The sequence below is a fragment of the Amborella trichopoda genome, chromosome 5 (genome assembly GCF_054954075.1).
Source record: "Amborella trichopoda isolate Santa Cruz 75 chromosome 5, AtrichopodaSantaCruz75HAP2 v2.0, whole genome shotgun sequence".
Classification (NCBI taxonomy): domain Eukaryota; kingdom Viridiplantae; phylum Streptophyta; class Magnoliopsida; order Amborellales; family Amborellaceae; genus Amborella; species Amborella trichopoda.
The window spans coordinates 39,354,188-39,370,855 of NC_142340.1; the positions used below are offsets into that span (position 1 = coordinate 39,354,188).

General features: G+C 36.2%; 1 protein-coding gene across 14 annotated transcripts; it reads right to left on the reverse strand.

Annotated features, from left to right (window-relative positions):
• Nucleotides 1-6,510: 6,510 nt before the first annotated feature.
• LOC18433020 (Surfeit locus protein 6) lies at nucleotides 6,511-16,219 on the reverse strand. 14 transcript variants are annotated; one of them, XR_002280712.2, is made up of 5 exons: nucleotides 16,088-16,219; nucleotides 15,783-15,891; nucleotides 8,648-9,845; nucleotides 7,820-7,973; nucleotides 6,511-6,818 (listed from the first exon to the last, which is right to left on the reverse strand). XR_002280712.2 is itself a non-coding variant. In XM_020666488.2 (4 exons), exon 3 carries the CDS (start codon nucleotides 9,706-9,708, stop codon nucleotides 8,689-8,691), a length of 1,020 nt encoding a protein of 339 aa, XP_020522147.1. In that variant the 5' UTR covers nucleotides 9,709-9,845; nucleotides 15,783-15,891; nucleotides 16,088-16,219; the 3' UTR covers nucleotides 6,511-6,818; nucleotides 8,648-8,688. The 14 variants fall into 14 exon arrangements, 9 of the variants coding, with proteins under 9 accessions (XP_020522147.1, XP_020522148.1, XP_088723976.1 ...); XR_002280713.2 differs by having other exon boundaries at nucleotides 6,511-6,861; XR_016056233.1 differs by lacking the exon at nucleotides 15,783-15,891 and having other exon boundaries at nucleotides 6,511-6,861; nucleotides 8,648-9,840.
• Between the last annotated feature and the right edge of the window lie 449 nt (nucleotides 16,220-16,668).

A 16,668-nucleotide genomic window follows, 5' to 3' on the forward strand; every position in this document is an offset into this window, starting at 1 on the left:
TAGGGCCTGTTTGATATCACTCTAATATCTTGATATTTTCGGATAATATAGAATCCAATATAATAATAATTAGAGAGTTTTATGAATCTTGTTTTAATGGGTCAAACTGTATATTTTAAAATTGAAATAGCCATCTGGTATCTGAATTATAAAAGATTCAACTCTGACTTGAATTTTCTATTATACTTAAAGTTGTATTGCAACATTATGTTTTTCCTACTAACGTTTGACAGGATTTAGTGCTAGCCAGCTCTCTCCAGTCTCCTCTCTTTGGCTCCCAACACCTGCTTCTTTGGAATGATCTTCTTCAAGGAAGCATAGTTTATACCAGAATTATGATTTATCATAATTAAGAAACCTTTTCCCCAAGTGGCAGTGGAAGCATTATGATAAACAACTCCATTCGGTTGTAGAGGTGGCAATGCACCCAAACCCTATCTAGGATTCGAGGGGTAGACCCAATCCGAGTCCAGGTATGGTTCCAAAAATTGGACCCGGGGGGTCGGGTCTGTATCCAATTCTTGGACCCGAACACTATTTGGGTTTGGGTCCAGGTCTAGGTCCATTAATATTTTTGGGGTCCCAAAATATGAAATGTATTTAAAAATAGTTAATTACATAGATATTTTTAAATTTTTGGATTGAGTCTGGTTGGGTTTGAGTCCTACACTATATTTTCGGGTCCAAGTCCGGGTCCGGGTCCGGCCGACGCAACCCGTAGCCACCCCTAAATCGGTTGTGCTTCCTGTATAAGCAAAGGAAGAGATGATGCAAGCTCACTCTCTTGAAACTTACGATGTGCTTGAAAATATGTAATAAAATGACTACAGAAAACCGTATTTCTGAATTTATTGGAATGTGGTGATTGTTAGGCACTCATTCATGGTCATGGTTCAAAAGCGAAAGTTGTCCAGTCATATAAATTCAATTTTCGAGGACCATACAGTAAAAATTATCAAAACTATAAGAATAAGTAATTAAAAACTATGAACAATATGACGTGACTTTATTCATATCTTTAAAAATTCAAATATTAAAAATAAGTAATTTGAAATCATGAACAGTATGATGTGTCTTTATTCATGGCAAGCTTTTTATGCTTCCTATTCCTCTGCAATATAAAACTCATGCATTTCTTTTTATCCAACCGTCCATTCTGAATGGAGGGCTAAGATTGCCTAAATCAAAATATCATGTTTCTACACTATTTTATTTATTTATTTATTTAGTTTTATAAACTATTTTAACACCAAATTTTGTACGTCCAATCTTATATTAAACTCATACTAACGAAAATAAAAAATATATATTTTCAATAAAATAAAATGTCTAAAATACCCTTAAAAGTTTCAAGGGGCATTTTGGTCATTATATTTTATCAAAAAATTATTTTTAATATTGTTTCTAGGTGCACCCCAATGAGAATATGGCATGTACCAAATTTCATATTCATACAATTTGTATAAAAAAAACTAAAACTTAAATACTTTGAGACGTCGGTTCTAAAATCAAACGGCAAGTGATTCTCTTGATCAAAATTGGATGGCTGGATTGTATGAGAAGCATGGATCTTTTATGCTAGGGGAAGTATAGACACCTTTCCCTTTATTCATATCTTTGAAAGTTCAAATATTAAAATCTTGTTTTGCAAACATCCTTGAGCAATGGAATTAAATATCATTTCACTCCTAACTACCCCTGCTGCAATTCTGCAGGCCTAAGGGCATTGTGGTGATCTGGCTACTTAAAGTATTCAAGCCAAGTAATGTAAATAACTTTGTTAGTTTAAACTCTCAAACTCAAGAACATATTTTTATATTAAAAAAATCTTAATAATATACATCTTAATGATATGTATTTTTTTGTGTCGGGCCAGGCCTAGCCCTAAAGCTCCCGCAGAATTGCAGCCCAAAAATGCTCCACTTCTGATCTCATGAGACATTCGCTTTCATCTTGTTTGGGAGAATTGGAAATGGAAATCTGGTAACCTTTGGGGGCAGCTTTTTGCCCATCTTGAATTTCTAGGATTAGGTGTGAAAAAAGTTTGACTAAAAATTGATGGGATTGTATACTATAAAAGCATTTATCTTTTTTTCAAAGATGTCACAATTATTCTTAGCTATTAAATGTCAAATTAGATGGCTTGGGTGTGTTACGAAGTAAAAAAAAAAAATCAACTTTGAGTGTAGTCAATAACATGCTGACAACCGCCGGATTTGAATTCTATAGGAAGAGAAATTATAACTTCCTTGTACTAAAAATAATGGCAACAAGCATATCTATGAAATTAGAGCGCATGTATGGGTGCGGTTTGCTTAGAGCCGAGGTTCTAAACAATCAAATTAGAGCCCACCTTCAAATAGTGTTGAGAAATATGGTTTGAATACTTGAAAGTTTTATGATAGCCTTAAATCATATTTTCATCTTTAGTTATAAAATTTAAAGCTTCAAAAATATTGTTAATTGAATAGATCTATGAAAATTTGAAAATCTTGAAAATTGATGGTCCAAATATTTATTGCAAGATACACTATTTCCAAAACATGAAATCCATGTTTCTTTTCATGTCCATACATCTTGATGTCGAGATGATTAATTTGATGACATTTGGGCATCAAAACAACCTCTACTAATGAAATTTTTGAAGTAGGCTCTAATTTGATTGTTTAGAGCCAAGGCTCTATATAAACTTTTCCCTTACTAGAACATTGTCGATAGCTCTATAGTTTTTATAGTGGAAAAGTGGTAATCACCTATTACTATGACCATAATTCTAGATAAAATTTACGAATGGTTCAAAATTTGAGGATTTGGGTAAAGGTGAAAGTCTGTTTAGGAAATCAAAGTTGGGATCGGACTCAGCGGTTGTCCCGTTACGAGTCCCCTAATCTGACTCGTACCTGACTAACGTGATGTAAACTTAAAAAAAAAAAAAGAAGGAAAGAAAAAGCAAAAGAATGCAGATTTTTTTTCAGAATTGTGCACAACGTAATTTGACTCGCCTAATTCCTAGTAAGATTGGTGAATTAAAATAATATTATTTAAAGGAAATATGTAGCATGTAGCTCGTGTCAGGGGACGCATTTCTACATATGCGTTCCCTGAAGCTGCTAACATAGAAGTTAAAAGCCGGTGGTCCCACCAAAATCTATAAATCAGCTGTCCAGAGAATACATAAACAATTATTATTTTTATTTTTTAAATTGTTTTTTAATTTTATGCTCACCATAGTACAGATTATCAATCCTTAAAATTTTTTAATCCAAAATCTCTCTCCAAGATATATTTCAGGAGGAGGACTCACATGAATATATGAGTCAGCCGACTCATATAAACCTTGTCCAAATTTAAAATGTTCCCCGACAGACATGTTTTGCTCAATGAAGTAGGGATGGTTAACCCAGACACTTTAGGGGTTGTTTGTTTCACATGAAGGTGCTTTCTGGGAAAGTTTGTTCCCGAACAAGCTTTCCCATCAACGTGGGAAAATACTTAAAACACATGCATAACTGGAGCACCGCTTTCTCACAGAAACACATAGTATCTCGAAAGCCTGAGAAAGCACTTCCACTGTTGCCCCAGTATAGTTTGCCCAAAAAAACAAACATGAAGAAAGCTTGCTTTACTTTGGATTTGTAGGAATTCTCTATTCATGGTCTGTTTGATACTATGGTCTGGTAATCTCATGGATTGTGAAGATACAAAACTTCCATGTGATCTGCTCAGAGCTGAGCAACTTCAAAATTGTTCAACCGCCGACGCCAGGCCTTGGCCTGGCTCTCTCTAGCTGGCATCCCTATACATACAAGCCTCTCAAACCAAAGACCAGCCTCTCATCTCCCCGGACTTCACCGTGCAGCCTCCGGAGCCACACCCCACACATCCCAAGGTCAAGATATCGCACCAGAGCCCATCAAATTCTTTGCTCGATCCCAAGGAACGCGGGGCTTCTCTTGAAGCCTAATCTTCTAATTATCCTTTTGAATGTTACCTGAACTTTTCATTGGTTTGATTTTGCCAGAATCGTACAATGAGCATGATGTAGAAGATAGCGTAAAGAGATATATACACCAAATCATTGTTAGGGTTAAAGAGTTCGGGCTAAACTCCAATTCTCACCATTTGAGCTCTCACAAGACGAGCTTTTCAGGTCGCAAGAAACATGTTTGGCTTCTCCTTCCAAGCCTCCTTTTGAGATTGCCTGGAAGTCCACGAGAAAATTGCTATCCAATTTCCAGGTGATTTCTAGAAAGCAATCAGTTATTGATTCATAGATTGGTTGAGTTCCTAAACAGAAGACTCTATGGTCCGAAGAGAGATGGGGGGCGAGGAGGCGAATGGGGAGGAATTACGTAAAACAAACTGGGTTGGCAAACCAACCCATCAATAAATTAGCCTAAATTTGATTTCACCTGCTGAAAACTCCCTTTCTTGTTCAATACTGTCTAGCCAGCTAACTCATTGAACAAAGCTGAAATCTTCACCTGAATGCTACCTAAACATTCCTCACTTGACCTTTTGAATCTGATTTTAAGCAACTGCAGTTTCTTACTGATCTTTGTACCCTTCACAATCTTCCACCTAGAAAGAAAACCACCATTCTTTTATCAAGGGAGGTACCTATCCACCAGCCACATCAATTCAAACTCGGAGTGTCCAAGTACTTTCAATAGGTGATCAGATGCTGGTTTTGATAGTGCTAAGGAACATGTATTAATGAACTTTTCCTATCTAGTCTAGCAAGACAAAACGATCAAATTTGGATAAAACTAGTTTCATTACGGTATCATTTGACCACATATACATATTCATTAGGTGATGCCTGGCAATGAACTGCCCAAAACTCTCCCTGATTTTCGTAAATGACTAGAGTGGTGGTCAGGATTGTGTTCCAGCAGTGGTCCCCCAAACCCTCATAGTCCATGAATCTCGACCAGAAGTATTGCTTTTCTAGGATTAAGTCATTAAACCCTCACATCCATGTTGCTTTCAATAACCCTTCTCTCTTGATCAACATCCCCACTGACTTTGAATCTTGTCTCCCCTCCCTTCACCTCTATAACACAATTTTTTATTTTACTTGTTTCCTTTCTTTATGTTGCAGCTCCATAGCAAATGAAGATCTACCGCAAAAGAAATTAAATGATCTACAACATATCCAATACAACAGACGCCTTCAGGAGAGGTACCGAAAGCACATGAATGCCTGCTCTATTTTCTTTGTATTATTATAAATTTAATAATAATTAAAAGTTCTATTTTGCAATATTGCCCACATCATAAAGTCATGTTTACACATCTCGGCCCCATTGAGGTGCATGGCACATCAGATACCCTCCCCACCACCCTCACCAGCCCACCCCTGACACATCGCGCCGCATGCCACACTTGATGAACTCGATGCCATCATCTACCAAACTACCACCATCATATTTTATTTCACACTTCAAGGACCTTTCCCAATTACTACTATAAACCGTCTAATATATACATAAGCACACTTCAGCCCTTGTCCAATCCATTCCTTAAAGTGGTGACCATTATCAATCCCTTCTATCAAACCAGCAACAGTGACATTCCACTCGTCATGCGAAAAATAACACAGCACTGTAAAACCAACTCCAGTACACTTGATAATTCCATAAAAAAGGTCTCGTATTAGACCCTACATATACTAGCATTTAGGATCATTTAAGCGTATTGTTAAGGGCGTAGGACTTTTAGATTTGTCAAATAACAAAAACCATTTGTTCCAGCATTGGAGGGAACAATACCTAACCATGACAGCCAAAGCCCTCAGGCAGTCCCAAGTGGTTGGCCTCTATGGGGCCTGGAGGTACGAGGTGGGCCCCACAACCAATAAAATACGAGAACATAAAAATGAAAACGCATTGCAAATATCACATTTATATTATCATTAATTATTTAGGAAAAACTTATATAAGGTTTACAAATAAGGTTGTAGTAATCTACATTGTCCATTTTATTTGGACTATGTAGATTAGACATCTATCTTAAAAGATGAGCTATGTACCTTAAAGATGTATCTAATATGCATTATCCAAATAAAATGAACAGTGCAGAGTATCACAACCTTATTTCTACAAACAAAATTGCAACCTTATACAAAACGCACCCAATTATTAGGTAAGCATTTGTATTTGTGGTCACTGCCCATTCATACAAAATTTATAACTGGAAATTCTTTAGGAAAATTATCTTGATGGAAATTATGTAGTCCGTACTACCTGATAAATTCAAAAAAGAAAAAAAAAAAAAAAAAGCAAAAATGAAAACAATAAATTAGCAATGCCAACTGTCAACACACATTCTACCTACAACAAGTAATACGTATTTAAAACCCCAAAAACCGTTGGGGATCTCTCTTAGCACATGTTCTTTAAATCTAGCAATAATTATGTTGCAAAATGGAAATACATTCCTAGGTAATGATTCCATTCCCACACAACTGTATCTTGGTTGCTTTAGTTGGGAGAATATTACCAGCCATAATAAAATTGCAATACCATTCATTGCTCACAACTGGCAACAAGCAGAAAGTGCTCAGTGTTACAAGGTTCGCTACGAATGCACATAACAGGGCATTCTTATTCACTACTTGATTAGAAATGCACATAGCTTTCTAATGAATTGATAATAACATATTCCAAAGCTCCTTTCTGACATTCTATTTTAACACACAAAACAAGGTATCCTCAGCACATAATAATTAGAAAGCTCATCAGTGGAACAGTGGAAGCCATATTCATCTGAAATGCATTGCGCGCAACAACCAGCTCCAAAAATTTCACAGCAATCTGCATGTGACATAAAGAAACAGAATGCAACTCAATTGTTGCACTGTATACATGAATCAGAATCACACAAAAAAATTGTGAGAAAAAAATTCTTCATATGCTAACTCACTTAAAATACAGTACATGTAACTTCAAGAATTGGGAAAAAATATTCGAAAACTGTGGATGACCAAGACTAAAAATATCGTAGTACCATACGATAGCTAGGCATCTCCCATCCCCAATAATAACTGGTCATGAGCCATAATAGCACCACTAGGCAGTGAAGATATTTGCATAGTTTTGGCTATGCCATTAGACACACCACATTGTGGATGTGAATTGACCTATACGTTTAAATATAAGTGTGTATTTAGAGATCTTGGAATGTGCCATTAACATACGCACAAATCAATCAATTACATTTAGCATTAAAAAAACGCCAACCAATAGATGACACTCGAAACCAATCTAGCTGAGGACGTCAGTCTTGATTGGGAATGGATTTCCCAATTAGCATGCTCGTCAACTATCACAATAACCAGATAAAACTAAAATGCATGGTGAACAAACATTTTTAACGTATCAAATGGTCACAAGCACTCGTGACATTCTTCCTACCGTATCTATCAATTTGGATCTGACATGTCCCACATAGTCAACGCACAAACTCAACAAAATATTGTTAAGGACAGAGGTTTGCTAAATGATAAAACCGACCAGCCAAGGTAAGGGGTGCAACTCTCTAATAAGATCAAGCAAGCACCTTCAAACTACAATTTTTTAAAGACTATGAGAACGCAACCCATGCAACGTTTTTATTTGACTATCGCAATCCATGCAATGTTTTTATTTGACTAGAGTCTTCAACAAATGACTACGTCAGTTAATGACAAGTCAAGACAATTCTAAAATAAAACGACTTCATTGCCAAACTGGAAGTTTACTTCAATATGCTGGTTCTGTATGAAATGACAATTATCACAATAGATATATGTAGATATATTTATATGGCCATATACCTGCATAACATGGGTAGAAGGGGTACACAGCTTTTTTTTTTTTAAAGCCTTTTGCACGGAAGCTTTGATCAGTCTCACCATTCATGAACATCACATGGTACTCCAAATCATTATTAAATTAGAACCACTGCTTCCTTTATGAGTTATCCGTGACCTATAGAAAACACGAGCGCAAGCCTCTTTCACATATCATGATATCAAAGATCATCAATGAAATCCAACAATAGAAAGTTACAAACCATTACAACCTTCTGGAATACTTTAAACATTCGCAAGGTAATTCCCACGTTACACAATTAATCAATACCATTCATTAATATTTTTGCAGCAGAATTTGATGGGACGCAATGGACAATCTAAATCTCTTCTCCTGCACTTGAAGATTTCAATTTCAATTCTTCAGTTAATTTCCATTGATGGTTTTTTTTTTTTTTTTAGAATTATTCATGCATAGAAATTACATGACATGCCTGAAACTAAAATTCCAATACATTTGTCAGCTCTCTTGAACTAGTTGGCATGTTCAAAACCCCGGCTACCTACCATAATAAAAAGCCAAAGAGGAGGAGAGATAAATAGATAGATAGGTAGACACTTTCAAGGTTAAGCCATCACTAGAAGCTCTGAAAGAAAATACCAATTTGAAGCAGACCCAAGAAGGAAAAAAAATAAAAATAAAAATTCTTAAAAAATATATGAAGAACAGTGATCACTAATCAAAATAGAACAGGTACAAATGAAAGGAAATACATTTAGAAAAAAACAGGCAATTAAAGTATCCTGAACTTGATATAAAAGGAAATACATTTAGTAGGCAACCAATCTTACCCCGCAAGTTCCAAAAAGGGCTCCCCCAATATCATGGAACATCACTTATTGATAAAACCAACTTTTCGACCTTCAAAACCAGGGCGCAAAAGCTTCTTCTCTCTCTTCTCAATGCGCCGCTTCTTCTTTTCCTGGGCCCGTTGAGCTATATTATTGGCTCTAGTTTGTTGCTTGGCATCAACAATCTTATCCCTTGCTTCCAACCTCCCCTTCCACTTCTGCACATTCTTTTGTTGCCTCTTCTTTTCCTTCTTTATGCTTTGCTTAATCAGCTTTGGATCATCATGAACCTTAATACCAGCTGCTCTTTTAGCAGCCGCACCCCACGAATGCTTTGAAGCAACATTGGGACCTCTAATCGGATCTTTCACTGCTTCCTCTAGCTTTTTCGCTCTCACTAAAGCTTGTTCCTTTGAAATCTTCATCTTCTTCTTGTTTTGCTCCTCTCCTGACCCGATCTTCACATGGGTAAATGCATAATCTCCAGAAGCTTTCTTTTTTTTCTTTGAAGATTCACCATCTTGGGTGTTGCTTTTTATGGATTTGTCTTCCTGTTCTTGAGTCCATTTCCTTTTTCCTTCCCCTGAATTCTTTCTCTTTTCCTTCTTTTGGGCATTGGGCTTTTTATCCCCCGCATTGCGTTGGGCCCTCAATTCCTCAATCCGTCGGTGGAGACGTTCCCGAAGATCTTCGTAGGTCACGGATTTATCATCCTTCACTTCTGCCTTCTTCACTGGACCTTCTTCATCTTCATCATCTTTTTCAGAGGCATTCTCAGTTTTCTCCTTTTCAATTCTTTGCTTTAGGAGATCGAGAGTTGTTGCTGAGGCCTCAGGATCAAGCCGAGCACGACGAGCTTTCTTTATGTTTTCTTTTGTTTCCTTCTTTGCAGAAGCCTTGGCTGCCTTGCTAAGGCCCTGAAACCATTTCTTTTCCGAATCTTCATTGGGTAGGTAAAATCTTGCTGGGATGAGCTCCACAAGCCTTTCAAAGAACAGGGAGTTTTCATGGATTAGGGCTTTGAGATCACTGTTAGGCGAGTGAGTCCTGAGGACTTCCATTTGGGAGCAAAGGAGACGAAGGTGAAACGTAAAACTAATCTAATGGTTTGGATTCGTGACGGGGAACTTCTCCATACCCTCTTTGGAGGATGGTATAAATTTAAGGAAAAACTAGAATGTCCACCTTAATATCTTTACTGCAACAATAAGCAAATGAAGAATTAATGAGTTGGCACAAAATATTATAAAATACAAATAGTAGAAAACGATACCCACAGTAGAGTATTTACTTGGTTTTGAAGACTAATACATTTGCAGATGTAGAAATGATCGTATGGCAAACTCTCTAAAGTTAAAAGATAGGCATAAGTTTTGGGAAAAAGGTTAAATTAACAAATGGTCGCCCTAAAAAGGAAAAGTAGAAAGTTTCTGCAAATTTATGAAAGTAACATGGGTATGGAGAAACAACTGAATCGTCAACAGTTTTTTGAGAAAAGATCAAAACACAAGAACCTCAAAAGCCATATCATTTCCTGGCCTAGAAAACAGAACGAGAAAACAAAGAGAGAATGGTAAATAAAAATACCCAAGCATGGGAGAGAGCATTAAATTTCACAAAGAATGTATCAGCTTTCAAACCCTGAAACTCTCTCTCTCTCTCTCCTCGAACTTATATATTCATGAGAGAAATAAATTTTTTATATAAACCCTAACAAAGAATAAGGCTGGTTCAAGAGAAAGAGGTGCTCCAGTTCTACAGGTAAGAATGATATAACAGAGACCCCGAAGAATAATAGCAAAGTAAGGTATTGAAAGAAGATTACAGGTAAGAATGATATAGCAAAACATGTCCAACATAATTGACAGGCCCTCAAGCAAGTAAAAAATCATTGACAAGGATCAATATATAATGACACAATCAAATAACACATCATCCCAAAAAAAAGAACCAAAATTCACACAGAGTGTAACTATTTAAGCATAAACAAAAAGAAATGAAAGAATAGCAACCCATACATCCACGCATGATGGTAATATGACAGCAAACAAGTAAAAAGTGAAGCCAATGAAATCCTACTGCATAATAGTTATTAAATCCTACTGCATAATATAACCTCCTAAATAAGTTTTCATCAATAAATGAAAATAAAAGAATGAAAGAATACTGGTATCATTACTGCATAAAACCAAATGACAAATTCTTTTGCCCGTTTACATTCCCCTGCAATAAGTTTTCCGTGTTATAGCCCCCCGCTCTCCTTATTCCCATTGCAAATTTCTTTTGCCTGTTTATATTCCTGAAAGTTGCAGACCTAGACCTTGGGCACACATGTCCGCAGCTTTATCCATTTAAATGTATTCCCTACCTGAAAAACCCACTATTGATGGTTGTTCCTATGCTGGAAAACCCTCAAATTGATTATCTTGACCTCAAGATTCATAAACATGAAAAAAAAGGGATTTCTAGTCCTAAAAAAAATTCATCTTCAGACACATTATCTAGACCATCCATTTTCAAGATTTTCATTTGCTTGATCGTCATCATTTCTAGAACTTTAAATTTCATAATTCAAAATCTGCATTTTCGACATAGTGTTGAGCCGCACTTTATTTCAATTGTATAAAGTTGACACCTTATACAAACCTCACCCAAAATAGAAATCGGGTAACTGGGCTGGCTCTATCTTGGCTTGGCCCAGGCTCAGCCTTCAAGCCACATTTCTTAATTTTCCTTTGGTCATGACCGATCCGGCCGCACGACCGAGCCATTGCCACCCTAGAGAGAAGCTTGGGAGGACGGAGAGTATTCGTGTTTCCCGCTGCTCGTTTCTTGGGAGAGACCAAAAAATGGGCATCAAGATGCAAACAAGGTATCAAAAAACGCTAGGCGGCCAGCCTGGCCCCCAACGCCTAGCGCCTAAGCAAGCGCCCAGATCCTCGGGCTCCCTATAGTGGAAAATCATAACATTTTTAAAAATATTTGCTATCCTAATGTACATATATGCATATATTTGTGTCAAATTTTGTAATTTATTCCATTTCGTAACATACGTTTTACTTTGAGGGTTCAAAAATAAACCCCATCACTTTTTTATACAAACTTGGGGGGTCAAAATGACCCATTCTGCCCTTTTGGGCGAATTTAAAAAGCAATTTCCGCCTAACTTCACTGGGCACCCGCCCAAACCTGGGCGCTGAGTGCTCGCCCAAGTAAAAACGCCCATTTCAGGTGCCTTTTCATGAGGCGTGCGGTTTTTTGTTAAAAAAACGCCTAGGCACCAAGCGGACCTTTTTTTTTAAACAATGGATGCAAGTTTGCAATTCAAAGCCTCTGTAAAAATCCATGGTGATGAGGACTGTAATCTTTTAAACCCATAGCCTTCGGTGTTATCATCGTCCACTACAACAATCAACAGTGATCAAGGGAGGATCACAGTTGACATCGCGTCTTTTTCTCTCATAGTCCATCACACTCGAGAATGATAATCTTAAGAGAGTATGCAAGACAAAAAGGCTTATCGGGATGAGATTGATGGTATTAATGTTGAAAAAAATGGCATTGTGACCCAAATCACCTATCTAGAAAAACTAGTCCCAATCAGCAGATCAACAGTTTGAATCAGTGATCCAGCTGAGTGAATCGGCTAGGAAAAAACTAAAAATAAATGGGAAAAATTTTCAAAAAAATATGGAAATAAGAAGTGGTGTGAGATCGGTCAATTCCATAACAAAACAGAACGGAGAGAGATCTACAATGTCTAATTTGGGAGACAGATATGGCTGAAAGAAGAGAGATCTACATTGTCTAATTTAGAAGATAGAGTTTAGGATCCCCCATCCTTAGCAAGAGAGAGATATACCCATCTTTAAGTTGAGAGATAAAGAGATATGTGGATTTACAAATTTTCCCTTTTCAAGAGTTTTAACTCATAAAAATTGAGTTCATCTTTTAGAAAATTAAAGTAGTTTCTTATCTATTCTCTCAAATATATTAATGTAGTGTATATTGGCTTATCTCTGGGTCACTCTTCTCTCATTATCTTTTATAGTTAATATAATAATAAGATTTTTTATTATTAGTATGGTTTGCTTGTCTTTCATATCAAATGTGTAATATGGGTTTGACATAAGAAAGCACACAACTTATTAAGCATTTGGTGTTGATTATTACAAAGTTGTTTGTTATGGTATTGTTTATTTTCATTTAATACCTAATATGTATCATCCTTATAAATATGATACAATACTATTGTCAATTGTTTATTATTCATAAGTTGATCAGGTTATAGGAGCTGAATAGGGGGAAAAAAAACAATTAGTTAAAATAAGTCACCGCCTTTCTATAGAATATGCATAGCATACTGATAGATCATGAGGTGATTAAGAAGACACATAGATATGTATGAGAAAGTCGTCATTGCATCTTTTTTTGGGAAAATTACAAAAAAAACCCCAAACTAAACTTACTATGCAACTTACCCAACCAATCTTTTTCTCTCAATTTTTTCCACAAAATAATGTTTCCTAGCAAATGCCCCCCCAACCATCCCAAATATTAAAAAAAAGGCGAAACTACCCTTACTTTACCCTTTACCCGTGCCTCTCTCCGGCACTATGTAAGTGCGCTCCGACATTGCGTAAGTGTGCTCCGGCAGGGTAACACAGCGCTCCGGCACTACATAAGTGCGCTCCGGCAGTGGAGCATTTTGAGTCACAAGGCTTCGGCACTATTTAAGTGTGCTTCGTCAATGTGCTATGGGAAGGGCACAGCGCTCCGGCAGTCTAACACAGCGCTCCCGCACTACGTAAGTGCGCTCCGACAGTGGAGCATTCTGAGTCACAAGGCTCTGGCACTGTTTAAGTGCGCTCCGACAATGTGCTATGGGGAGGGCATTTTCGTCTAAAAAAATGAACTTTTTCCATGGGGGGGGTATTTGCATAAAAAGCTTGTTGTTTGGAAAAAAGTGAGAGAAAAAATTAGTTGGGGGGTAAGTTGCATAAAAAGTATATTTTGGGGGTTTTTTTGTAATTTCCCCTCGTTTTTTTTTACATGCAACAGTCATAATCCAACTAGCACTTATTAAAGAAAAGAAATGAAGGGGCGGTCCAATGTTAAAGATATCAGACCTTCCAAATTTTTTATTTTTCTGATTTTAAATCCAGTTTGATGTTGAAAACATTGACCGATCCATACTTAAAACAAAAAAAGGAAGAAATTTTTTTTGTATTGAGCTGTCCGATTTTTCCACTATCAGACCACCTTGAAAATGGGATAGTCTGATATCATGGGCATCGAACTGCCCTGTGATTCACTAAAATTAAAATTTTAATTAACAAAAATGTATGTTTTTTATAAAAATTAAAACATACTTAAATTTTCTAAAATCTATGTCCATACCCATTCATCAGATGATTTTTTATTTATTTTTCCAAATGCCCTTAAAAGTTATGTTAGAACCATTATACTCCAAGGCCCCTTGATGCATATGGTCCTAAAAGGACAATCACAATTTTAATAAACCATGATAGTCGAACCACGTGTCATAGAACCAGGATCCCTTCATCTTTATCATGGCACTAACAGTGTTATAATGCCTCATTATTGACAAGCACCTCATGGGAGGCATAAGGGCATGATTAGTGTGGTGCTGAGCCATCAGGTTATGATACTCAAAGTCCGTGACTTGATGAGGCATCACAACACTGTTAGGTCATGATGCACTATTTGAGTTGCAGAGTTATGATGACATTGGTTTTTTGAAGGGTGCAGTTTGTATAGAGCCGAGGCGCTAAACAATTAGGGCGTGTTTGATAATTTTGGAAGTTCTTCCTTGCTAAGAAGAAAGAAGTTACTATAAGAAGTTCTAGGTTTCTGTGTTTGATAACCTGCTGGAATCTTAATTAAGTCATGGGTTTCTATGTTTGATAACCTGCTGGAACGTTAAAGAAGTTATAGGTCTCTCTTTGATAATCTACTGGAATATAAGGAAGTTCTAAGTTACCTAACAGGCCTTACACTGTAGTCTACACACAGACAAAATACTCTTTAATCAGTTACATAACAGGCCTTACTCTGTAGTCTACACATATACATTATAACCATATTATTATTATTATGTGTTTATCAAACATCATTAGAAAAGACCAAAAGAGAGCATCAAACATCTAAAGCTATGTTACCATCAATATATTCATTCGTGAGGAAAATAAGTCCAATACAGCTATATGAATGGCCAGTTTTCAACTGATAACATACTATAAACTTTATAACAGTGAGCAGCATTGACATTATAATGGTGAGCAACATTGACATTCTTTTTTGGATAGTTCAGTCATATGAAGGAGTTATACAAACTTTAGAAGCAATAAATGTATATATATATATATATATATATATATATGGGATAGTTCAGTCATATGAAGTAGTTATACAAACTTTAGAAGCAATAAATGTATATATATATATATATATATATATATATATATATATGGGATAGTTCAGTCATATGAAGTAGTTATACAAACTTTAGAAGCAATAAATGTATATATATATATATATATATAGGATAGTTCAGTCATATGAAGTAGTTATACAAACTTTAGAAGCAATAAATGTATATATATATATATATATATATCTGGCAATGATTTGTTTTCTTTGGCCTAGAAAAACTATTCTATACATCAAATAGTCAGGATTAATTAAATTGACTATTGGATTCTTCAACTATTTCCTGTACTAAAATTCCACCACAAACTCAACAAATTTCCTGCTGATTTCCTTGAGAAATATTGTTATTTGCAAAAAATTCCAGTCAATCTATAACACGTTGTGCTCTTTTTTTTTGTTCGCTGATTCTATAACGACAATCTCAATGGTCAGATAAAACCCAATGCCTGATATTGAAAAATAAAAAGTAAGTTTAATCTAAACCTATGGCAAAAAGGAAAGCAATACTATAAATTTTTTTCTTTCTTTTCTTCACGACCAACAAAAGAACTATCAATGAAGAAAAAAAAAAGCTAACCATCAATCAAATGTAAGCAATCTCATTGATTATCTCATTTTCAGTTGATAGCAGTCACGAAAAAGAAAAAAGAAAAAGGGGACACCAAATGGTTATGATTGTCACCTGTGTAGTAGAAGAAACCAGATGAAAAAAAGAATTAGAAAATGAGAGAACTGTGAAATTTAGATCGAGTGGAGAGAGGAAGGCTTCAAGGGAGGGATGAGGGCCAAGACTGTTTACCAAAAAAACAGCCAAATTAAATTTCCCTTACATAGAACAATTTACCACAAAATAATATTCAGAGAAAACCCTAGATCCATTTTCACCATGTTCGGAACGTTTGAGAAAAAATCAAAGACCAAAAAAACATGGGATAAAGAAAAAAATCAGAGACAAAAAAGCAGGAGAGAGAAAAAACTGAGATGTACCTTTGTAAGGAGGCTCGTACGCGCAAAGAGAAAACGCGAGATGGTCTCTGCTATGCGGCTAGGGCAGTTGGGGCAAGCAAGCACCCTCTTCTTCGCTGAGCAGTGGGGGGTGGGTAACTTACTTTTACCCTTAAGCGAGGTACGCTTTTTCCAGTGACGTGTTTTTATATCGGGAAAATTGTATAGACCCGTTGACTGTTTAGGCACTTTTCCTACTCTAATGCTTTTTAACATGTTTTTTTTTTAAAAAAATCAAGTTTTATAGCAAAATAGCTCCATACCAAAAAAATAATAATAATAATAATTGTTTTTTAAAAAAAATATTATTTTTATACATAACAAATCATTTTCGGATCCCAATAAAAAAAAGGTAAATTGCGATGTATTACCAGACCCTTCCATTATGTCGGATCGAAACTGTACACTGTCGGGCCACCTATTCCAGCCGTAGCTAGCTCACAAATGCTGGACCGCTCATTAATCCAGAAACAGATAACAGACTGCACTTATAAAATACCGAAACGACCTCTTCGAAGCGTCGGCCTGCCTATTCCAAACACTAGACCGCCATGGTGAAGTGT